The following is a 25,791-nucleotide window of genomic DNA, read 5'->3' on the forward strand; positions in this document are numbered from 1 at the left end:
ATACCAGTAAGATAGAACCATTTACTCCCCTGAAAAAGGAAACTGAAGCCAGAGAGCCAAGTGATCTGGCTCGGTGGGTCCCACCCCCACGAAGAACAGTAAGGAATTTCCAGTCCACGGACTGGAAATTCTCACAGCCAGCACAGCAGTCTGAGCTCAATCTGGGAATATTCAAGCTTGGTGGGGAAAGGGGCATCTGCCTTTGCCAAGGCTTCAGTAGGTGGTTTTAACCTTACCTGTGTAAACCAAGTCTCCAGGAAGTTTGAACTGGGTGAAGGCCACCACGGCTCAGCAAGGCCACTGCAGACAGACTTTGTCACTAGACACCCTCCTCACTGGGCAGAGCATCTCTGAAAAATGGCAGCAGCCAATCAGGGAGTTATAAATAAAGCCCCCACCTTCCTGGGACAGAGCACATGGGAAAAAGGGTGGTTATAGGTACAGCTTCAACAGACTTAAATATCACTACCTGGGAGCTCTGAAGAGAGCAGCAGATCTCCAAGCACAGTGTTCGAGCTCTAATAAGACACTCACTGTGTCCTCAAGTGGCTCCCTGATCCCTGTGTATCCGCAGGAGGGGCCAACAGTCACCTCATACAGGAGAGCTCCAGCAGGCTTCTGGTGGGTACCCTTCTGGGATGTACCTGCCAGATGAAGGAACAGGCAATCTTTGCTGTTCTGCTGTGATTCCCAAACAGTGTCTGGAATGTACTTCTAGCAAAGTCCAGAAGACCTGCAGCAGAGGGGCGCAACTGTTGTTAGAAGGAAAGCTAACAAAGAAATGGTGTCAACATCAACAGAACGGATGTCCAGAGACCCTACCCAAAGGTCACCAACTTCAAAGACGAAAGGTAGAGAAATCCACAAAGATGGGAAGAAACCAGCACAAAAAGGCTGAAAATTCCAAAAGCCAGAATACCTCTTCTCCTCCGAGGGATCTCAACTCCCCCACAGCAAGGGAACAAAACTGGATGGATAATGAATTTGATAACTTGACAGAAGCAGGCTTCAGAAAGTGGGTATTAACAATCTTCTCTGAGCTACAGGAGCATGTTCTAACCCAATGCAAGGAAGCTAAGAACCTTGAAAAGGGTAGACAAAATGCTAACTAAAATCACCATGATAGAGACAAACTTTAATAACTTAATGGAGCTGAAAAACACAGCACGAGAACTTTGTGAAGCATATACAAATTTCAGTAGCCGAATCGATGAAGCAAAAAAAGGATATCAGAGATTGAAGATCAACTAAATAAAGTGAAAAGACAAGACTAGAGAAAAAAAGAGTGAAAAGAAATGAACAAAGCTTCCAAGAAATATAGGATTATGTGAAAAGACTAAATCTGTGTTTGATCCGTGTACCTGAAAGTGTCAGGGAGAATGAAACCAATTTGGAAAACACTCTTCAGGATATTATTCCAGAACTTCCCCAACCTAGCAAGGCAGGCCACATTCAAATTCAGGAAATACAGAGACCACCACAAAGATACTCTTCAAGAAGAGCAACCCCAAGACATCTAATTGTCAGATTCACCAGGGTTGAAATGAAGGAAAAATTGCTAAGGGCAGCCACAGAGAAAGGTCAGATTATCCAAAAAGGGAAGTCCATCACACTCACAGAGTATCTCTTGGCAGAAACCCTACAGGTCAGAAGAGAGTGGGGGGCAATATTCAACATCCTTAAAGAAAATAATTTTCAACCCAGAATTTCATATCCAGGCAAACTAAGGTTTATATGGAAAGGAGAAATAAAATCCTTTATGGGCAAGCAACTGCTGAGAGATTTTGTCACTATCAGGCCAGCCTTACAAGAGCTCCTGAAGGAAGCACTAAACATGGAAAGGAACAGCCAGTACCAGCCACTTAAAAAAACATACTAAATTGTAAAGATCATCAACACTATGAAGAGACTGTATCGACTAATAGGCAAAACAACCAGGTAGCATAATAATGTCAAGATCAAATTCACATATAACAATATTAACTTTGAATGTAAATGGGCTAAATGCCCCATTTGAAAAACACACACTGGCAAATTGGATAAAGGGTCAAGACCCATTGGTGGATGCATTGAAGAGAGTCATCTTCAGTCCAAAAACACAAATAGGCTCAAAATAAAGGGATGGAGGAAGATTTACCAAGAACATGGAAAGCAAAAAAAAAAAAAAAAAAAAAAAAAAAAAAAGCAGGGGTTGCAATCCTAGTCTCTGATAAAACAGACTTTAAACCAAAAGAGTTAAAAAAAGACAAAAAGAGCATTATATATTGGTAAAGGGATCAATGCAACACAGAGAGCTAACTATCCTAAATACATATGCACCCAATACAGGAACACCCAGAAACATAAAGCAAGTTCTTAATGACCTACAAAGAGGCTTAAACTCCCACACAATAATAGTGGGAGACTTCAACATTCCACTGTCAATATTGGACAGATCAATGAGACAGAAAATTAACAAGGATATCCAGGACTTGAACTCAGGTCTGGACCAAGCAGACTTAATAGACATACACCCCAAATACACAGAACATACGTTCTTCTCAGCACCACATTGCACATATTCTAAAACTGACCACATAATTAGAAGAAAAACACTTCTCAGCAAATGTAAAGGAACAGAAATCATAACAGTCTCTCAGATCACAGTGCAATCATCAATTAGAACTTAGGATTAAGAAACTCAGTCAAAACCATACAACTACATGGAAACTGAACAACCTGCTCCTGAATGACTACTGGATAAATAATGAAATGAAGGCAGAAATAAAGATATTGTTTGGAAACAATGACAACAAGAGAAAATGTACCAGAATCTCCGGGACACATTTAAAGCAGTGTGTAGAGAAAAATTTATAGTACTAAATGTCCACATGAGAAGTGAGGAAAGACCTAAAATTTGCACCCTAACATCATGATTAAAGGAATTGGAGGAGTAAGAACAAAAAAAATCAGCAGCTAGCAGAAGGCTAGAAATAACTAAGTCAAGAGCAGAACTGATGGATATAGGGACACACACCGAAACAACCTTCAAAAAATCTATGAATCCTGGAGCTGGTGTTTTGAAAACATCAACAAAACAGATGGACCACTGCCCAGACTAATAAAGAAGAAAAGAGAGAATAATCAAATAGATGCAATAAAAAAATGATAAAGGTGATATCACCACCTATCCCACAGAAATACAAATTACCATCAGAGAGTACTATAAACCCTCTAGCAAATAAACCATAAAATCTAGAATAAATTCATAAATTCCTAGATACATACACCCTTCCAAGACTAAACCAGAAGGAACACCCTTCCAAGACTAAACCAGAAGGAAGTTAAATCCCTGAATAGCCCAATAACAATGGCTGAAATTAAGTCAGCAATTAATAGCCTACCAACCAAAAAGAGTTAGGACCAGACAGATTCACAGCTGAATTCTACCAGATGTACAAAGAGAAGCTTGTACCAATTCTTCTGAAACTATTCCATACAATACAAAAAGAGAATCCTTTTTAATTCATTTTATGAGACCAACATCATTCAGAATACCAAAACCTGGCAGACACACAACTAAAAAAGAAAATTTCAGCCAATATCCATAATGAACATCAGTGCAAAAATCCTCAGTAAAATACTGGCAAACCTAATGCAACAGCACATCAAAAAGCTTATCCATGACCATCAAGTCAGCTTCATCCTTGGGATGCAAGGCTGGTTCAACATATGCAAATCAAACACATAAAGAGAACCAAAGACAAAAAACATATGATTATCAATAGATGCAGAGAAGACCTTCAACACAATTTAACAGCCATTTATGCTAAAAAAAAAAAAAAAAAAACCTCTAAATAAAGTAGGTATTGATGGAATCTCTCAAAATAGTAAGAGCTATTTATGACAAACCCACAGCCAGTATCATACTGAATGGGCAAAAACTAAGCATTCCTTTTGAAACAAGGATGTCCTCTCTCACTGCTCCTATTCAACATAGTATTAGAAGTTCTGACCAAGGCATTAGGCAAGAAAAAGAAATAAAGGGTATTCAATTAAGAAAAAGAGACAAATTGTCTCTATTTGCAGACAACATGAGTGTATATTTAGAAGACCCCATCATCTCAGCCCCAAATCTCCTTAAGCTGATAAGCAACTTCAGCAAAGTTTCAGGATACAAAATCAATCTGCAAAACTCACAAGAATTCCTATAGAACAATAACAAACATAGAGCCAAATCATGAGTGAACTCTCATTCATCACTGCTACAAAGAGAATTAAATACTTATGAATACAACTAACAAGGGATGTGAAGGACCTCTTCAAGGAGAACTACAAACCACTGCTCAAGGAATTAAGAGTTGACACAAACAGATGGAAAAACTTTCCATGCTCATGGATAGGAAGAATCAATATTGTGAAAACTGCCATACTGCCCAAAGCAATTTACAGATTCAATGCTATCCCCATCAAGCTACCACTGAATTTCCTCACAGAATTGGGAAAACAACTACCTTGAATTTCATATGGAACCAAAAAAGGGCCCACATAGCCAAGACAATCCTAAGCAAAAAGAACAAAGCTGGAAGCATCACACTACTTCAAACTATACTACAAGCCTACAGTAATCAAAACAGCGTGATAGTGGTACCAAAACAGAGATAGAGACCAGTGGACCAGAACACAGGACTCAGAAGTAATGCCACACATCTACAACCATCTGATCTTTGGCAAACCTGACAAAATCAATGGGGAAAGAATTCTCTGTTTAATAAAAGTTGTTGGGTAAATGGGCTAGCCATGTGCAGACAGCCAAAACTGGGTCCATTCCTTACACCTTATACAAAAATTAACTCCAGATGGATTTAAGATTTAAACATAAGACCTAACACCTTAAAAGCCCCAGAAGAAACTGTAGGTAATCCATTTAGGACATATCATGGGCAAGAACTTCATGACTAAAACACCAAAAGCAATGGCAACAAAAGCCAAAATAGACAAATGAGATCTAAGTAAACTAAGGAGCTTCTGCACAGCAAAACAATCATTAGAGTGAATTGGCAACTAACAGAATAGGGAAAAAATTTTGCAATCTACCCATTTGACAAAGGGCTAATATCCAGAATCTACAAAAACTTAAACAAATTTACAAGAAAAAAACAACCAACCCCATCAAAAAGTGGACCAAGGATGTGAACAAACACTTCTCAAAAGAAGACATTTATACAGCCAACAAACATGAATAAAAGCTCATAATCTCTGGTTATTACAGAAATGCAAATCAAATCCACATTGAGATACTATCTTATGCCAGTTAGAATGGTGATCACTAAAAAAAATCAGAAGACAGCAGATGCTGGAGAGTATGTGGACAAATAAACACTTTTACACTGTTGGTGGGAATGTCAATTAGTTCAGCCATTGTGGAAGGCAGTGTGGCGATTTCTCAAGGGTCTAGAACTAGAAATACCATTTGACCCAGCAATCCCATTACTAGATATATACTCAAAGGATTATAAATCATTCTGTTATAAAGACACATGCACACATATGTTTATTGCAGCACTGTTCACAATGCCAAAGACTTGTAACCAACCCAAATGCCCATCAACGATAGACTGCATAAAAAAAATGTGGCACATATATACCATGGAATACTATGCAGCCATAAAAAAGATGAGTTCATGTCCTTTGTAGTGACATGCATGAAGCTGGAAACCATCATTGTCTGCAAACTGACTCAAGAGCAGAAAACCAAACACCGCATATTCTCACTCATAAGTGGGTCATGAACAATGAGAACACATGGACAAAGCAAGGGAAACATCACACATCAGGGCCTGTCAGGGGGTGGGGGGCTTAGGGAGAGATAGCAGGGGGTAGGGGCCTATGGGAGGGATAGCATTAGGAGAAATACCTAATGTAGATGATGAGGTGATGGATGCAGCAAACCACCATAGCACTAAAGTATAATAATAAAAAGTTAAATAAATATTGGGGGGAAATAGAGGAGGGACAGCGGGGGGTGGGAGGTTGGGGAGGGATAGCATGGGGAGAAATGCCACATATAGGTGAAGGGGAGGAAGGCAGCAAAGCAAATGACACTGCCACGTGTGCACCTATGCAACAATCTTGCATGTTCTTCACATGTACCCCAAAACCTAAAATGCAATAAAAATAAAATAAAAAATATATTCGTTAATTTAAAAAGTACTTAAAAAAAACAATAGAATCTACCCAATAGTGTGTAATCAAGATTAAATGATGTAATACAATTAGAAAAACTGTTCCCAATGGCAGGGAATTTGTGTTTGATCAATGATGTCTGATATTATATTGCTAAAGGTGTTTCTGTTGAAACAGAGATTTCTTTATTACTTTGTCCATTTCTACCACCTGTGTATATGACTGAGTATTGGGGTCAGTGGTTTATTGTGTATTGATTAGTACTAATTTGTGTAAGCTCAAGATGTAATATGATTGAGGAGACACTGCCGACCCCTGGCAAACTGTGGATTGGGCTTCCTGTCTCCAAATGTTTGGTCTAGTGCATCCTAAATTCCATTGTCAGTAGAATAAGAGGATATCATGGGTGCAAAGAAAACATTTGTTAGTGAATGTCCCAAACATTATGATGAAAAATAAAAATATTATTTCATATTTATGTAGCATTTAGTTTACCTTCATTTAAAAACTTAAAGAATGCTTTCTTTTAAATTAAGTCTGAAAGAAAACTGTTGTTTTTCATGACAAAATAATAAATGTGGCTATTTGCTATTGGCCCAATATGGTCCAGATGTTTTGCTTTGTAAATTGTACAACATCTGCCGAAGAACCCCTGCTTAACAGGTATGGTGATTAGTGTTTTTTTCAGGTGAAGAAGTGAAGACTTACAATGTCCAAGTCATAAACAAATACTGAACTCATATTTTGCTATGTCTAAATGTATGATCTTTCAAGCATCCTATTCTGTTTCTATAGCATATTATAGACATTAGTATAAAATAACCATACACACCTTATTTCCTACCCATGTATGTGCACATGTGATCATGATTTCCCACCATTTTTCACATTTAGGTGACAAACAGAAAGCTGAAATTGCCAGAAGCTTCACAGGATATCTAGATTTTCTTTGTGTTCTGAAAATATGTATTGAAAGCTAATGATGCTCAAATGGTGCTAAAATAATTTCTTGGACTTATTGCTTGAAAGTAATTTAATAAAGGATCATAACCTTCAATCTTTTCTTCCTACTATAATTACAGGATGTTCCGTTTTTTGATACATTGAAAATGGTGATGACGTTTTACTTATAAAGTATTGGTAATACTGATAGGTTCTTTATGGTACCTGGCATAGAAATTTTTGAAACATATTTTATCCCCTATTAAATATTATTTTAAAATGTGATTTTTTTCCTGGGAATATCTTAGTCCGTTTTGTGTTACTATAACAGAATACCACAGACTGGGTAGTTTATAAGGAACATAAATATATTTCTCACATTCGGGAATCTGGGAAGTCTGAGATCAAGGCATCAGCAAGTTTGGTTGTCTGGGAAACACTGCACCCTCTGGAGGGAGGAATGTTGTGTCCTCACGTGGCAGAAGGCAGACGGGCAAAGTGGCATGACTCTGCTCCATAAAGCCCTTTTATAAGGACACCTAATCCCGTTCACAAAAAAAAAGAGCTCTCAAGACCTGATCACCTTTTAAAAGCTCCACCTCGTAATACTCTTATACTGAAAGTATTCAAACCATAGTAGAGGATATCACCTGTATCATACTTGAAATACCTGATTGCTTCCGTAGAACAAGTTGATGGAGAATGTAAAGAATGAATATAACTCTCTGCAAATAAATTTCAAGTGCTTGTAAACCAACTTGCAACAAGCATGTCTCTGAGCAAGTCTAACTTAACTTGTTAGCCAAGGACGTGGTCTGTTCTAATAGTAAATTTTTATTATTTAAAAGTTGTTAATAGGCAGTGGCTCATGCCTATAATCCCAGCATTTTGGGAAGCCAAGGCCAGCAGATCACGAAGTCAGGAGTTCAAGACCAACCTGGCCAACACGGTGAAATGCTGTCTTTACTAAAAATACAAAGATAGGCATGGTGGTACATGCCTGTAATCCCAGCTACTTGGGAGGCGGAGGTTTCAGTGAGATGAGATCACATCACTGCACACCAGCCTGGGCAACAGAGTGAGACTCTGTCTCCAAAAAGAAAAAAGTTGTTAATAATATTTAGGATAGGGTCAATGCATAGTCTTAACAGTGTAATCTCACAGTTTGAACAAGATGTAGAAAGAGTCAGAAAGTACTTTATTCAAGTCTGTGGTAAATGTTAGAAATACTTCATGATCTTCACTTGCTGCCTGCCCTTCATTCCCAATTTCAGGCCTAATACCAGCTGCCTAATTGCAATGCCCACTGTGCCTCATGATCCCATTTCTAAGATGAAACTCCTTTCTCCCCTTAATCTACTTGCCCTGAAGTAAATCCCATTTGAGAAATTAGCATCTCATCTGCTAATCACTTGTCTCTCTTGCTTGCATGTAAAGTCTTTGCTGCAATTCCCACACCCTGTTTGTTTTAGTCACTTGGTAGGTCCAAGTGCATTCACGTCCATCTTTTTCCTCTCTAATCCACTGTCCTCTCTCCCATGGGCTGCCCTCATGGGCTTCCAACATCTGCCCTACTCAGGACTCTCTCTGAGTTCATCTCCCAATAGTAGCCAGTTGGTCTTATCAGATCACAAATGAGTTGGTGTCACTACTCATCTTCAAACTCTGAAAGGTATCCTTATGTGCTACATAGAAGCTACACGCCTATCACCTGGGCCCTGAGTTCTGTGTCCCCTCCTCTCTTCCCCAGCTTCTCCAACAGCATTTCCCCTTCACAGCAGCTCACCAACAACCCATCAGACAATCATTTCTCAAAATCTTAGCTGCGAGGCTGTCTTGAGGACATTGCTTAAAAAGCATGAGTCCTTGTAAAACTATTCCAAACAATACAAAAATAGGGACTCCTCCCTAACTCATTGTATAAGACCAACATCATCCTGATACCAAAACCTGTCAGAGACACAACTAGAAAAGAAAATTTCAGGCCAATATCCATGATAAACATTCATGCAAAAATCCTCAGTAAAATAGTGGCAAACGGAATCCAACAGCACGTTTAAAAGCTTATCCAGGGGGAGGATCCAAGATGGCTGATTAGGAGCAGCTCCGGATTTCAGCTCACAGCCAGAGTGCAGTGGATGAGTGGATGCTGCATTTCCAGATGGATTTTTATTGCCCATAGACTAGGAGATTCCCAGGCAGAGGAGCCCCACGAGTCACCAGTGTGGCTGTTTTGGCTGGTGCAGCGGGTCTCCACATAAAACACATGGCTCTGGGCACTGTTTTAGTGGGCAATTGGAGCTCCTGGGAGACGGAGTCACCCATTCAACTGATAAAAAGGGGACTGAAACAGGGAGCCAGGCCAGGAGATTCCCAGGCAAAAAAGCGCCACAAATCTCCGCACACAGTGGGTTGCCGCATGGGAAATCACACAGATCCCGGTGCCTTTTCAACAGGTGACTGGAATGCCTGGGAGACAGAGTCGCCCGTTCAACTGAAAAAAAAATGGACTGAAACAGGGAACTAGGCCAAGAGATTCCCTGGCAAAAAAGCACCACAAGTCTCCAGTGGCTGTTTCAGCTGGTGCAGCAGGTCTATGCACAAGAAATCACACAAATCCGGGCACCATTTCAACTGGTGACTGGGATGCCTGGGAGACAGAGTCATTCAAATGAAAAAAAAAAAAAGGGTCTGAGGCAGGGAGCTGGATGAATGGGCTCGGCTGGTCCCACCCCAACAAAAAACAGCAATATGAAATGCTCTGGATTGAGAGTTTCACAGCAAGCACAGCTGAACCCGGGATGGTCCAGCTCTGTGGGGGAGGGGTGTCTGCCAATACCGAGTCAGTAGTATTGCTGAGGTAGTCCGCCATTGCCGAAGCAGCCGGCCATTGCCAGGCAGTCCACCATTACAAAGAGAGTCCGCCATTACAGAGGTGGGCCACCATTGCTGAGGAAGTTCTAACTATACCCCTATAAACAGGACTGCAGGGAAGTTCACACAGCAGCTCAGCAAAGCCTCTGCAGGCATATTGTGACTAGGCTGCCTCCTCACTGGGCAGGGCAGCCCTGAAAAAAGGCAGCAGCATGACAGAAACTTATAAATAAAGACCTAACTCCCCAGGACAGAATACCTGGAAAAAAAAGAAAAAGAAAAAGAAAAAGGTGTTTATGAGTTCTGCTGCACCAGACTTAAACGTACCTGCCCAGCACCCTTGAATGGAACAATGAAGCTCACAGCTCAGCACCTGAGCTCCTATAAAGGAGACTATCTCCTCCAGCAGCTCCTTGACCCCCATATATCCAAAGAGTCACCTCATAAAGGGGAGCTCAGACTGACATCTGGCGGGTATCCTTCTGGGACAAAGGTAGCAGAAGAAGAAACTGGCAGCAACCCTTACTGTTCTGCAGCTGCTGCAGGTGATCCCCAGGCAAACAGGGCCTGGAGTGGACCTCAGCAGTCCTACAGCAGAGGGGCCTGTTAGAAGGAAAACTAAGAAAGAGAAAGAAATAACTTCATCATCAATAAACTGGACGTCCACTCAGAGACCCCATCTGAATGTCAATAAATACAAAGTCGACAGGTAGATAAACCCACAAAGATGGGAAGAAACCAGTGCAAAAAGGATGAAAACACTCAAAACCAGAGCGCCTCTCCTCCTCCAAGGGATCAGAACTCTTCACCAGCAAGGGAACAAGGCTGGATAGAGAATGAGTCTGATGAATTGACAGAAACAGGCTTCAGAAGGTGGGTAATAAGAAACTTCTCTCAGCTAAAAGAACATGTTTTAACCCAATGCAAAGAAACTAAGAACCTTGAGACTAGGTTTGATAATATGCTATCAAGAATAAACAGCTTTGAGAGGAATATGAGTAAATTGATGGAGTTGAAAAACACAACACAAGAACTTCGCGAAGCATACACAAGTTTGAACAGCCAAATTGACCAAGCAGAAGAAAGGCTATCAGAGGTTGAAGAACAAATCAATGAAATAAAATGAGAAGGCAAGATTAGAGAAAAAAGGGTAACAAGAAATAAACAGTCTCTAAGAAATATGGGAGTATATGAAAAGACCTAATCTACGTTTGATAGGTGTACCTGAATGTGACAGAGAGAATGAATCCAAGGTAGAAAATACTCTTCAGGATATTATCCAGGAAAACTTCGCCAACCTAGCAAGACAGGCCAATATTCAAGTCCAGGAAATACAGAGAACACCACAAAGATATTCCTCAAGAAGAGCAACCCCAAGGCACATAATCATCAGATGCACCAGGGTTGAAATGAAGGAGAAAATGTTAAGGGCAGCCAGAGAGAAAAGTCGGATTACCCACAAATGGAGGCCCATCAGACTCACAGCAGATCTCTCAGCAGAAACCCTGTAAGCCAGAAGAGAGTGGGGGCCAATATTCAACATCCTTAAAGAAAAGAACTTTCAACCCAGACTTTCATATCCAGCCAAACTAAGCTTCATAAGTGAAGGAGAAATAAAATCCTTTATGAACAAGCAATTACTCAGAGATTTCATCACCACCAGGCCTGCTTTACAAGAGCTCCTGAAAGAAGCAGTAAACATAGAAAGGAACAACCAGTAACAGCCACTCCAAAAACATAACAAATGGTAAAGAGCATCGACACAATGAAGAAACTGCATCAACTAATGGGTAAAACAGCCAGCTAGCATCAAAATGGCAGGATCAAATGCACACATAACAATATTAACCCTAAAGGTAAATGGGCTAAGTACCCCAGTCAAAAGACACAGACTGGCAAATTGGATAAAAAGCCAAACCCCATCAGTATGCTGTATCCATGAAACCCATCTCACATGCAAGGATACACATAGGCTCAAAATAAAGGGATGGAGGAAGATTTACCAAGCAAGTAGAGAGCAAAAAAAAAGCAGGAGTCACAATTCTAGTCTCTGATAAAATGGACTTTAAACCAACAAAGGTCAAAAGAGACAAAGAAGAACATTACATAATGGTAAAAAGATCAATGCAACAAGAAGAGCTAATGATCCTAAATACATATGCACCCAATACAAGATCACCCAGATACATAAAGCAAGTTCTTAATGACTTACAAAGTAACTTAGACTCCCACACAATAATAGTGGGAGACTTTAACAACCCACTGTCAATATTAGACAGATCAATGAGACAGAAAATTAACAAGGATATCCAGGACTTGAACTCAGACCTCCACCAAGCAAACCTGACAGACATTTGCAGAACTCTCCACCCCAAATCCACAGAATATACATTCTTCTCAGCACCACATCACACCTACTCTAAAACTGACCACATAACTGGAAGTAAATCACTCCTAAGCAAATGCAAAAGAATGGAAATCATAACAAACAATCTCTCAGACCACAGTGCAATGAAGTTAGAACTCAGAATTCAGAAACTAACTCAGAACTGCACAGCTTCATGGAAACTGAACAACTGGCTCTTGAATGTTGACTGGATAAACAATGAAATGAAGGCAGAAATAAAGATTTTCTTTGAAACCAACGAGACCAAAGACACAACACACCAGAATCCCTGGGACACATTTAAAGCAATATCTAGAGGAAAATATATAGCAATAAATGTCCACATGAGAAGCAAGGAAAGATTTAAATTTGACACCCTATCACCAAAATTGAAAGAGCTAGAGGAGCAAGATCATAAGAACTCAAAACCTATCAGAAGACAAGAAATAACTAAGATCAGAGCAGAACTAAAGGAGATAGAGACACAAAAAACCCTTCAAAAAAATCCAGGAGCTGGTTTTTCAAAAAGATCAACAAAATAGACCACTAGCCAGATTAATAAAAAAGAAGAGAGAGAATAATCAAATAGATGCAATAAAAAACAATAAAAGGGATATCACCACAGATACCACAGAAATACAAATCACCATCAGAGATTATTACAAACAACTCTATGCACATAAACTAGGAAACCAGGAAGAAATGGATAAATTCCTGGACACTTACATCCTCCCATGCCTAAACCAGGAAGAAGTCGAAACCCTGAATAGACCAATAACAAGGTCTGAAATTGAGGCAGCAATTAATAGCCTACCAACCAAAAAAACCCAGGTCGAGATGGGTTCACAGTTGAATTCTACCAGACATACAAAGAGGAGCTGGTACCATTCCTTCTGAAATTATTCCAAACAATCCAAAAAGAGGGAATCCTTCCCAAATCCTTTTATGAGACTAACATCATCCTGATACCAAAACCCAGCAGAGACTCAACAAGAAAAGAAAACTTCAGGCCAATATCCAGGATGAACATAGATGCAAAAATCTTCAATAAAATACTAGCAAACCGATTGCAACAGCACATCAAAAAGCTTATCCATAATGATCAAATAGGCTTCATCTCGGGGATGCAAGGCTGGTTCAGCATACAAAAGTGTATAAACATAATTCACCACATAAACAGAACCAAAGACAAAAAAACCACATGATTATCTCAATAGATGCAGAGAAGGCCTTTGACAAAATTCAACGACCCTTTATGCTAAAAACCCTCAATAAACTAGGTATTGATAGAACGTACCTCAAAATAATAAAAGCTATTTACAACAAACCAACAGCCAATATCATAGTGAATGGGCAAAAACTGGAAGCATTCTCTTTGAAATCTGGCACTAGACAAGGATGCCCTCTCTCACCACTGCTATTCAATATAGTATTGGAAGTTCTAGCCAGATCAATCAGGCAAGAAAAAGAAATAAAGGGTATTCAATTAGGAAAGGAGAAAGTAAACCCAAAATCTCCTGACACTGATATGAAACTTCATCAAAGTCTCAGGATACAAAATCAATGTGCAGAAATCACAAGCATTCCTATACACCAATAACAGACTAACAGAGCAAAATCAAGAATGAACTGCCATTCACAATTGCTACAAACAGAATAAAATACATAGGAATACAACTAACAAAGAACATAAAGGACCTCTTCAAGGAGAACTACAAACCACTGCTCAATAAAATAAGAGAGGACACAAACAGATGGAGAAACATTCCATGGTCACAGTTAGGAAGGAACAGTATTGTGAAAATGGCCAGATTAATTTACAGATTTAATGCTATCCCCATCAAGCTTCCAATGACCTTCTTCACAGAATTGGAAAAAACCAACTTAAACTTCATATGGAACCAAAACAGAGCCCACATAGCCAAGTCAATTCTAAGCAAAAAGAACAAAGCTGGAGGCATCACGCTACCAGACTTCAAACTATACTACAAGGCTACAGTAATCAAAACAGCATGGTACTGGTACCAAAACAGAGATATAGACCAATGGAACAGAACAGAGGCCTCGGAGGCAATGCCACACATCTACAACCATCTGATCTTTGACAAACTTGACAAAAACAAGCAATGGGGAAGGGATTCCTTGTTTAATAAATGGTGTTGGGAAAACTGGCTAGCCATGTGCAGAAAGCAGAAACTGGACCCCTTCCTGACACCTTACACTAAAATTAACTCCAGATAGATTAAAGACTTAAACATGAGACCCAACACCATAAAAACCCTAGAAGAAAATCTAGGCAAAACCATTCAGAACATAGGCATTGGCAAGGACTTCATGACCAAAACACCAAAAGCATTGTCAACAAAAGCCAAAATAGACAAATGGGACCTAATCAAACTCCATAGCTTCTGCACAGCAAAAGAAACAATCATTGGAGTGAACTAGCAACCAACAGAATGGGAAAAAAATTTTGCAATCTACCCATCTGACAAAGGGCTAATATCCAGAATCTACAAAGAACTAAAACAGATTTACAAGAAAAAAAAAAAAAAAAAACAAGCCCATTCAAAAGTGGGCAAAGGATATAAACAGATACTTTACAAAAGAAGACATATATGAGGCCAGCAAACATATGAAAAAATGCTCATCATCACTTGTCGTTAGAGAAATGCAAATCAAAACTACATTGAGATACCATCTCACACCAGTTAGAATGGCAATCATTAAAAATTCTGGAGACAACAGATGCTGGAGAGGATGTGGAGAAATAGGAACACTTTTACACTGTTGATGGGAGTGTAAATTAATTCAACCATTGTGGAAGACAGTGTGGTGATTCCTCAAGGACCTAGAAATAGAAATTCCAATTGACCCAGCAATTCCATTACTGGGTATATATCCAAAGGATTCTAAATCATCCTACTATAAGGACACATGCATACGAATGTTCATTGCAGCACTGTTTACAATAACAAAGACCTGGATGCAACCCAAATGCCTATTGATAATAGACTGGACAGGGAAAATGTGGCACATATACACCATGCAATACTATGCAGCCATAAAAAATGATGAGTTCGTGTCCTTTGTAGGGACATACATGAACCTGGAAACCATCATTCTCAGCAAACTGATGTAAGAACAGAAAATCAAACACCACATGTTCTCACTCATAGGTGGGTGTTGAACAATGAGAACACATGGACACAGGGAGGGGAGCATCACACACTGGGGTCTGTCGGGGGAAATAGGGGAGGGACAGTTGGGGGTAAAGAGTTGGGGAGAGATAGCACGGGGAGAAATGCCAGATATAGGTGATGAGGAGGAAGGCAGCAAATCACACTGCCATGTGTGTACCTATGCAACAATCTTGCATGTTCTTCACATGTACCCCAAAACCTAAAATGCCATAAAAAATAAATAAAAAATAAACATTAAAAAAATAAAAATTACAAAAAGCTTATCTATCTATCAAGTTGGGCTTCATCCCTGGGATGCAAGACTTGTTCAGCATATCCAAATCTATAAACATAATCCATTGCATAAACAGAACTGATAACAAAAAGCACATGATTACTCAATAGATGCAGAGAAGATGTTCAACAAAATTCAACAGCCCTTTATGCTAAAATTTCTCAATAAACTAGGTACTGATGGAACGTGTCTCAAAATAATAAGAGCTATTTATGACAAACCCACAGACAAAATGATACTGAATGGGCAAAAACTGGAAGCATTCCCTTTGAAAACTGGCACAAGACAAGGATACCCTCTCCCACCATTCCTATTCAACATAGCATTGAAATTTCTGGCTAGGGCAAACAGGGAAGAAAAAGAAATAGAGGGCATTCAATTAGGAAAAGAGGAAGTCAAAATGTTCCTATTTGCAGATCAAATGATTTTATATTTAGAAGACCCCATCGTCTCAGCCCAAAATCTCCTTGAGCTGGTAAGCAACTTCATCAAAGTCCCAGGATACAAAATCAGTGTGCAAAAATTAAAAGCATTCCTATACACCAATAACAGACAAACAGAGCCAAATAATGAGTAAACTCTCATTCACAATCACTACAAAGAAAATTAAATACCTGTGAATACAACTAACAAGGGATGTGAAGGAGCCCTTCAATAAGAATTACAAACTAGAACCCAAAGAAAGAACAGAGGACACTAACAGATGGAAAAACATTCCATGCTTATGTATGGGAAGAATCAATATCATGAAAATAGTCATACTGCCCAAAGTAATTTATAGATTCAATGTTATCCCCCCATCAAGCTACCATTGACTTTCTTCACAAAATTTGAAGAAAAACACTTTAAACTTCATATGGAACCAAAAAAGAGCCCACAGAGTCAAGATAATCCTAAGCAAAAAAAAAAAAAAGAAAACCTGGAGGCATCATGCTACCTGACTTCAAACTATAATACAAGGCTACAGTTATCAAAACAGTATGATATGGGTACCAAAACACAGATATAGACCAATGGAACAGAAGAGAGGCCTCAGAAGTAATGCCACACATCTACAATCATCTGATCTTTGACAAAACTGACAAAAAGAAACAATGGGAAAAGGATTCTCTATTTAATAAATGATGTTGGGAAAACTGGCTAGCCATATGCAGAGAGCTGAAACTGAATCCCTTCCTTACACCTTATATAAAAATTAACTCCATATGGATTAAAGATTTAAACCTTAGACCTAACACCATAAGAACCCTAGGAGAAAACCTAGGCAACACCATTTAGGACATAGGCATGGGCAAGTACTTTTTGGCTAAAACACCAAAAGCAATGGCAACAAAGCCAAAATAGACAAATGGGATCTAATTAAACTTATGAGCTTCTGCACAGCAAAAGAAACTATCATTAGAGTGAACAGGCAACCAACAGAATTAAAAAAAAAATTGCAATCTAAATTTTGCTGATATACAGAATCTACAAGTAACTTAAACCAATTTTCAAGAAAAAAACGAACAACCCCATCAAAAAGTGGGCAAAGGCTATGAACAAACACCTCAAAAGAAGACCTTTAGGCAGCCAACAAACAAATGAAAATAACTTCATCATGACTGGTCATTAGAGAAATGCAAATCAAAACCACATCGAGATACCATCTCATGCCTCTTAGAATGGCGATTATTAAAAAGTCAGGAGACAACAGATGCTGGAGAGGATGTGGAGAAATAGGAACGCTTTTACACTATTGGTGGGAATGTAAATTTGTTCAGCCATTGTGGAAGACAGTGTGGCAATTCCTCAAGGATATAAAACTAGAAATACTATTTGACCCAGTAATCCCATTACTGGGTATATACCCAAAGGATTACAACTCATTCTATTATAAAGACGCATGTACACGTATGTTTATTGCGGCACTTTTCACAATAGCAAAGACTTGGAATCAACCCAAATGCCCATCAATGATAGAATAAAGAAAATGTGGCACATATACACAAAGGAATACTATGCAGCCATAAAAAAGGATGAGTTCATGTCCTTTACAGGGAAATGAAGCTGGAAACCATCATTCTCAGCAAACTGATACAAGAACAGAAAACTAAACACTACACGTTCTCACTCATAAGTGGGAGTTTAACAATGAGAGCAGATGGACATAGGGAGGGGCACATCACACACTGGGGTGTTTCAGGGGTTGGGTGGGACAACAGGAGGTGGGGGTTAGTGGAGGGGAGGGCAGCAGGAGGTGGGGGTTAGTGGAGGAATAGCATTTGGAGAAATACCTAATATAGGTAATGGAGTGATGGATGCAGCAAACCACCATGGCACATGTATACCTGTATAACAAACCTGCACTTTCTGTACATGTACCCCAGAACGTAAAGTACATATATATATGAAAAAGCCTGAGTTGTTGCAGAGAAAAACTTGTGCAGGTAAGGAAGTGCAAGGATTACCTTATAAAGACAGAAGGCCTCGTGTTTTAAGTAAATGTATGTCATGGTTTTTCAAGGGCAGTTTTTTGAGATAACTGGGGTGCCTGCTTCTTATATTACATTTTTAATTTAGCTCTTAACAAACCATTATTATTAATAGTTGTGCTAAAATCAGCTTTGATATGATGAGACCTTCATTTTACACTTATGGCATCTCCCATGGTCTCATATGATAGTACGGAGTCACATAGGGCAAAGAGAATTCCCACCTTAGCACAGAGTTAGCAAAATAAAAAACCACATACTTCTTTCTCCAAACATTTCAACAACCAACATCACACGTTCCTTTTAAAGAGGGTGCTGGCTGATGAGCAGAGTGCATTCAACGAAGCAGAGAGGTAGTAAACCCTTTGGAATGGAGGAGGAGGTTTGAGATCCCTGTAGGGTACTTGAAGCATTTGTGTGGATCCTCCCAGGACAGTGGCCACTCAGCAGGGAATCACATGGCAGATATTTGTTAACTGTGTTTGAGAAGGCTTAGCAGCCTCCCTAGGACATTTAGGATCCTCTAAGTCCTTGCTCCTCTGAGAGCAGGCAGCCAGTTAGAAAAGGAGAGTCTAAAATCTCCCCCTCCTGGAGATCTACTCAATCAGGATGTGAGTGCCATCAGCATGGCCTGGGAGTAAGGAGCACATTTATGTTTGAGAAGTCATGGCACATTCTTTCTAGAGGCCTGTTATTTATTGAATGATAAATCTACAGCAAAATAAGCTGGCTGGGTGGAGAGGATACTTAGCAAGGGGCCAGACAGTGGAAAGCTACAGAGAGTAGAGAAAAGTTCTGGTGAGCTTTGAAGATAAAAACATGTAGTTTGTGTTCAGTGTTTCAGGAAGTAGGGAACCACTATAAATTGTTTAAATAAAATGAAATTATGAAAACTTTAATGAAGACTAATCTAATAGATTTAAAATTGAAAATATGTAATTACAATAGTCAGATATCTTTAGTAATGTGATGAGAAATTCTACCTGAATTCAGCAGACCCAGTTTGAGGCCTCAGCCTTTAATGACTATTAGACTTGGGGAAAATGATATAAAAAATTTTAGCATCTGTAACTTTATCTGTAAGAAGCAGAATAAGGTTTGTATCTAATAGGCTTGCAGTGAAATTAAGTAAAAAATCATGATGTGAAAACACTATGTAAACTGTAAAATTATGTATAACGTAATTACATATATGTACATTTATGTCTCCTCAGACATATCCATACAGGTATATATACATAGACATACACACGCACATACAGTTGATGATTCCCTTAAATTAGTGTTTCCTAAGGTGTTTTAATGACCCTGATTTTCAATTTAATTATTTGATTATAATCTTCTTAAACATATACTAACGTAATGCTATGCATACATATTGTATTTCCAAATTAAATGCACATCTAACTTATACAATTCAAGTTGAGGAAAATAACCATTAGGATGATTTTTTTTTATTTTTTATTTTTTTGAGACAGAGTCTCACTCTGTAGCCAGGCGCCAGGCTCTCGGCTCACTGCAACCTCTACCTCCCGGGTTCAAGCAATTCTCCTGCCTCAGCCTCCTGAGTAGCTGGGACTATAGGCGCATGCCACCATGCCTAGCTAATTTTTGTGTTTTTAGTAGAGACATGGTTTCACCATGTTGGCCAGAATGGACTCAATTTCTTGACCTCGTGATCCGCCCGACTTGGCCTCCCAAAGTGCTGGGATTACAGGCTTGAGCCACCGCGCCTGGCCAGGATGATGATGTTTTTATAAAACTTAATTATTACTTGAAAAATTATATGTGATATTCACAGGTATCTACCAAGTATGTGTGTGTGTTTTCATGTAAAATGAATCAAACTTTTCAACATTTCTTATCATATAAACATTATATAGCCTATCTTTGTTCAACTTTCTGTATAATTATTTGTTCTTCACTTGAAGCAAGCCCATGATTTCTCTATTATCTGCTTCTGATATTTTCCTCTTTAGACTGCAAAAATTTAACTGTTATTTCTTGGTGTAACATGATTATAAACACAAAAGCAAACAGCAGACACTGATACTATATAGTAGGACCCATATACAGAGTAATCTAGAATATTCTTGTATTACAGTTTTGGTTAACATTTATATATGTACATATATTTATAGTTATATATACATATAGAAATTTTAATAAAAATTCCAGTGTGTGTGTATGTGTGTGCATATATATATATATATATATATATATATATATATGTAACTTTAATAAAAATTTCTTACATTCTTACATTGGAAATACTTAAAAATCCTCAGAAATCCTCAGGCTGGCCGAGCACGGTGGCTCATGCCTGTAATCTCATAACTTTGGGAGGCTGACACAGGAGGATCAAGACCAGCCTTGATCAGGAGTTCAAGACCAGCCTGTTTAACATAGTAAGACTCAGTCTCTCCAAAAAAAAAAAAAAAAAAAGCCAGGTGTGGTGGACTGGGCCTGTAGTCCTAGCTACTGGGGAGGCTGAGGCGAGAGGATGGGTTGAGCTCAGGAGGTTGAGGCTGCAGTGAGCTCGGATTGTGCCACTACTCTCCAGCCTGGGTGACAGCCAAACCTTGTCTCAAAAAGAGAAACCAGAAAAGTCTTTTAAGCTTGCAGAAACAAGGATAACCACTGTTTGAAGGATCTCAAATATGCAAAGAAGAAATTTCATCTGTGGTTCATGGATTAAAGGTTCAGACAACACTGGAATGTCTCTTCTACTTATTATTATTATTTTTTGAAACCAAACTTTTATATCTCTCATGAGATATTTAAGTAAAATAAACCATCTTACTATATACCAACTTCTCTGTGCTCTCTTCAATAAATAGGTAACAGAGAGTTGATCCTTGGAACTAATATTTTTATTTGCAAATAAGTAAACATTTTATGTGTGTAGGTGTAATACAAAACATTCTGCATATGTTAGATTTTCTGCATACAATAATTTGTCATTGATTGAATGTCTACATCATGTGAACAGAGGGCTCACGTTTTGTAAGGATATTTTCATTGAACCCTCATGATTACCTTCTGATATGGTCTTAATAACATGAGCGTAAGAATGCACATTCATTAAGTAACTTAGCTGAAGTCACACTGCTAGTGAGAATCAGCAAGGACTGACTCAGAAGTTTGAGTTTGAGGCTTGTGCTCTAAACAAAAGATAATTTTACAGGATGAATGTATGATTATTTGCCTAAGTTGCTGGGATGTGTAATGCTACCTTAGTACAATTAAAGCAAAACAACTGAGAAAATTTACTCTCTTTGGATATACCAAATGTTAGGAAATTCTCCAAACTGTGAAAGTTTCTTACATTGCCAATGCCAATTAGCATTTTTTAAAGCTAGTGATCTATGAATACCTGTCATATAGCAATCATGCAAAATTTTGGGAATAAATGAGAGATGAATGAAAACTAGACTTTAGCAAGAAACTGTCTTCATCCCATGAGCCTGATTTTAGTCCAGAAGGATTATGCTGAGTCTTCATTAAATCAGAAGTGTTATAATTCCACTTTTGACCAGTTGCCAACAGGTGTCTTAAATCCACCAAATAGCCTTTTGTTAAGATACGTAGGGGCTAAACTCTGTGGTTCAAAGCCATAAAAAGATTCCCAGTTGTTGATCAGGCAACATAAAGTGGGTTGTCTTTAAGACCTAGGAAGCAGAGTTCACGTCTCAAGTAAGCATCCAGATATAACAGAAAGAGCTATAAATGTTTTCTGCTTTGGTCTCCTGAGTATGAATCTTTTTATGATGGGGCTTCCTCTTTGTTTGTAGAATGTCATCTTTCCCTTTTAACCCATCAGAAAAATGTCATTTCATTCTGTGCTCACCCCAAATGAGAATTTTAAGGAAGCTGAACACTGGGCACATTCCAGTGAGTGGAAGAGAAATTAAGGCTTGTGATCATGAACAAATGATTATCGGAGTGAAATCTGAGAAAAAATGACAAGGAAGCTAGATATTGGAACATCATGAGATATACACAGGAAAGAAAGGGATGAGCCTGTGGCATTTGCTGCACTCAGAAAATTAAGATGAACACTTTCCACATGCCAACAGTCTTCCCACAAACCTGTTGCTTCCACAGAGCCAAAGATTATCACTCTCTATTTTAAATGCTTTGCCCCAAATGATGCCTAGATATCTATGGTTTCTGTTTTCCTTCTACTGCAAATAGATTATTGTAGTATGCCATACATACACATGCACACTTACACACAAGCACAGGTTTTTTGTTTTTTGAGACAGGGTCTTACTCTGTCACCCAGTCTGGAGTAGCCTGGCACAATCTCAGCTCACTGCATCTCCACCTCCTGGGCTTAAGCAATCCAGCCACCCCAGCCTCCTGAATAGCTGGGACAAGTGTGTGCCACCACGCGCCTGGCTAAGTCTTGTATTTTTGATGATAGAGACAGGGTTTTACCATCTTGCCCAGGCTGGTATGGAACTCCTGGACTCAAGCAATCCTCCCGCCTTGGCCTTCCAAAGTCCTAGAATTACAGGTGTGAGCCACTGTGCCCAGCCCACATGTATTTTTGATGGTTGCAATAACTGATCATATATTTAAACATGAAAATTTTAGACCTTGTAATCTCCAGGAGTTTGAATTTTATTGACAATATATTTTCTTTTACTTCTCTGGTAATTTCCCATTGTATTTAATATTTTGACAAAGAAGAAAGAACTAAAACACCAAACCAAGGAACTCCAACAATACTAGAAATAACCTGTTCTTTTGCAGAAGTGAAAATAGTCTCAGTCGGGAGTCAGTAAGATTTGCTCTCTGGCCAGAGGTTTTACTAATTAATTGTATCACCTTAGATTAGTCATATGCTTTAAAAGTAGAATTATACAGCTCTATCATATTACACAGAAATTCTCATTAGAATGGTGGGGTGGAGTCTGAATTATCTAAATTTAAATTCGTGGTGTAAGCAATATCATTCTTACTGAATGAGTAAAAGAAAGCTCTTTAGTTACTGTAGAACTTTTCTCTAAGGAGTACACCTGAAGTCGGTAGTGATGGTTGAAATGTCCCCCTTTGCCTGCCTGACTTTTGTTTTCATGATAGTCACATGAAGTCACTTGAGAATTTTTTCCTTCACCATAGTAGATGCATCTGGGTCAGATATAGTAAATTTCAAAGAAAGTGTTTTCAAAGAATTCTCCCCACATCTTGTTCTGTAAAAAACCTCTCCTGCACGCATGCCTCTTTCTTGCATGGTCCTTCCCATGAAAGCGATCACATCTCCACTAGACGGTGCCTTCTACACTGGCAATCTTCTCCGAGAGCCTCCTGTATCAGTTCCTTATGCCCTCTTTCTTGATGACAGACATTCCTGGGACTTCAAGGAAAATGAGTCGGGGAAGGGGAGAGGAGCAAAAAAAGGGGAAGGATTTTGAGAGCTGAGGCGGCAATGGCTTACTCTAATGCCGATTCTCAGGAATTTCAACACCAAAGAGTCAATACTGCCATAAATGTTGTGCTGATGGAGATGTGATTTCATCCTTCCCCTTTCTTTCCAGTATGAGATGAAGCTGAGTGTGTGACGCTGTGCTCCCCTGGCCATGCCCTCTGATAAAATATGTCAGACTGTAGTTAAGCTGCATGAGAGGGGTCAGCCTTATCTTCCGGAAAAACAATTATGAACATGTTTTATTATGACCCATTTTCCACTGTTTCTCATTAACCTTTAGCATCCTTAGGATTTTGAAAATGTGTATACTTAACCCATGCCCTAGAAATATAATTTATATCAGGCAGAGTGGCTCACGCCTATAATCTTAGCACTTTGGGAGGCTAAGATGGGTGGATCACCTGAGATTGGGAGTTGGCAAACAGTCTGGCCAACATAATGAAACCTCATCTCTACTAAAAATACAAAAATAGATGGCATGGTGGTGCATGCCTGTAGTTGCAACTACTCAGGAGGCTGAGGCATGAGAATCACTTTAATCCGAGAGGCAGAGGTTGCAGTGAGCTGTTATCGAGTCACTGCACTCCAGCCTGAGCTACAGAGTGAGACAATGTCTCCAGAAAAAAAAGAAATACAATTCACATTTTATATGTATTTAAAATGAAAAATAGAATAATGATTAATAGCAATTAATAATTTTAATAATTAGAAAATAATGTCTGTAAGAATAAGCCTGCATTTGTTTCATTTCTTTTCAGCTGTGTCCTGTGGAATCCCAGAATCCCCAGGAAATGGTTCATTTACTGGTAATGAGTTCACTTTGGACAGTAAAGTGGTCTATGAATGTCACGAGGGCTTCAAGCTTGAATCCAGCCAGCAAGCGACAGCTGTGTGTCAAGAAGATGGGTTATGGAGTAACAAGGGGAAGCCGCCCACTTGTAAGCGTAAGTGTTCCACGGGCATCTGCCCATCTTTGTGGGTTTAGGTGGGAACTAAAGCCTTTGGGGAGAAGTCCAGGTTCCCACATTCAGAGGTTCTCTCCCACACCATGTTAGGATTACTAAAACCAATGTATTTCGTATAAAATATTCCAGCCATTTAAAATGAGCTATACACTCTTGAAAGCTGGGTGAATCCTAAATGTCAGCAGTATAGATGCCATGTGATTTGCACAGCACATCCTATTCTATGCTGCCATTTTCAATTTGGAGGGATGACATCTAGAGGAAATTCAGACATTAAGCCCTGCAATAATACTCTACACAAAATGTTAAAACATAATTCAACACAAGCTTACCTATTTATCTTCCAGCTAATTTTAAATTATTCAAAGTGAAAAGCAGTGCCTAATTTATTTGTGTATCACCTACTCTGCATACCATATTGATGCTCAGTAAATAAATCATTTATTTAATTTGTGAAGTAGGGTAAGTTTTTGAGAAAGCTATTTACAGTATATAGTAATAATCTTAAAAAAGTAAAAAATTTGGGTACTTTCTGAAACTCTAGTCTTACAAAATAATAGTCTATAATGCAAAGCCAACCAGAAGAAAAATTCCATTCACTCACACACACAGTTTCTACAGCCAGATCTTCATTGCGAGTGTATTAAAACTAGTCTCAAATTGGAAATAATGTAATTTCCTACTTTTTCTAAGTGAAAAACTTTATTTCTATATAGACAATGATTTTTATGGTTCTGTAATCTGTTTCATATATCATGTATATCTTTTCATGTTAGTACATATAGAATGAAAAATCTTGCTATAGAAATTGTGTGTGTGTGAGTGGAATTTTTCATTGCAGGTATATTGAACTAGTCAAATTAGTTCACTTGGAATAATGACCTCCAGCTTTATCCACATGGTAAAGGACATAATCTCACTATTTTTATGGCTGCCTAGTATTCCATGACATGTAGGCATATTTTCTATATCCAGTCCACAATTGATGGGCATTTGAACATACATATGAACATACATATACATGTGTCTTTATGGTAGAACAATTTATGTTCTTTCGATATATACCCAATAATGAGA

The 25,791-nt window shown here is 38.8% G+C and overlaps 1 protein-coding gene across 1 annotated transcript in view; it reads left to right on the forward strand.

Annotated features, from left to right (window-relative positions):
- The window catches only part of CSMD1 (CUB and Sushi multiple domains 1), a 2,129,340-nt gene that overhangs the window by 1,957,394 nt on the left and 146,155 nt on the right, over window positions 1-25,791 (forward strand). Inside the window, exon 50 of the mRNA XM_064369795.1 lies at window positions 24,508-24,693. Coding sequence (XP_064225865.1) covers window positions 24,508-24,693 — 186 coding nt within the window. The remainder of the gene's footprint in view (window positions 1-24,507; window positions 24,694-25,791) is intronic.

The sequence above is a fragment of the Aotus nancymaae genome, unplaced genomic scaffold, assembly GCF_030222135.1.
Source record: "Aotus nancymaae isolate 86718 unplaced genomic scaffold, 86718_ANA_hifiasm-v0.15.2.pri h1tg000090l, whole genome shotgun sequence".
In the NCBI taxonomy this organism is placed as follows: domain Eukaryota; kingdom Metazoa; phylum Chordata; class Mammalia; order Primates; family Aotidae; genus Aotus; species Aotus nancymaae.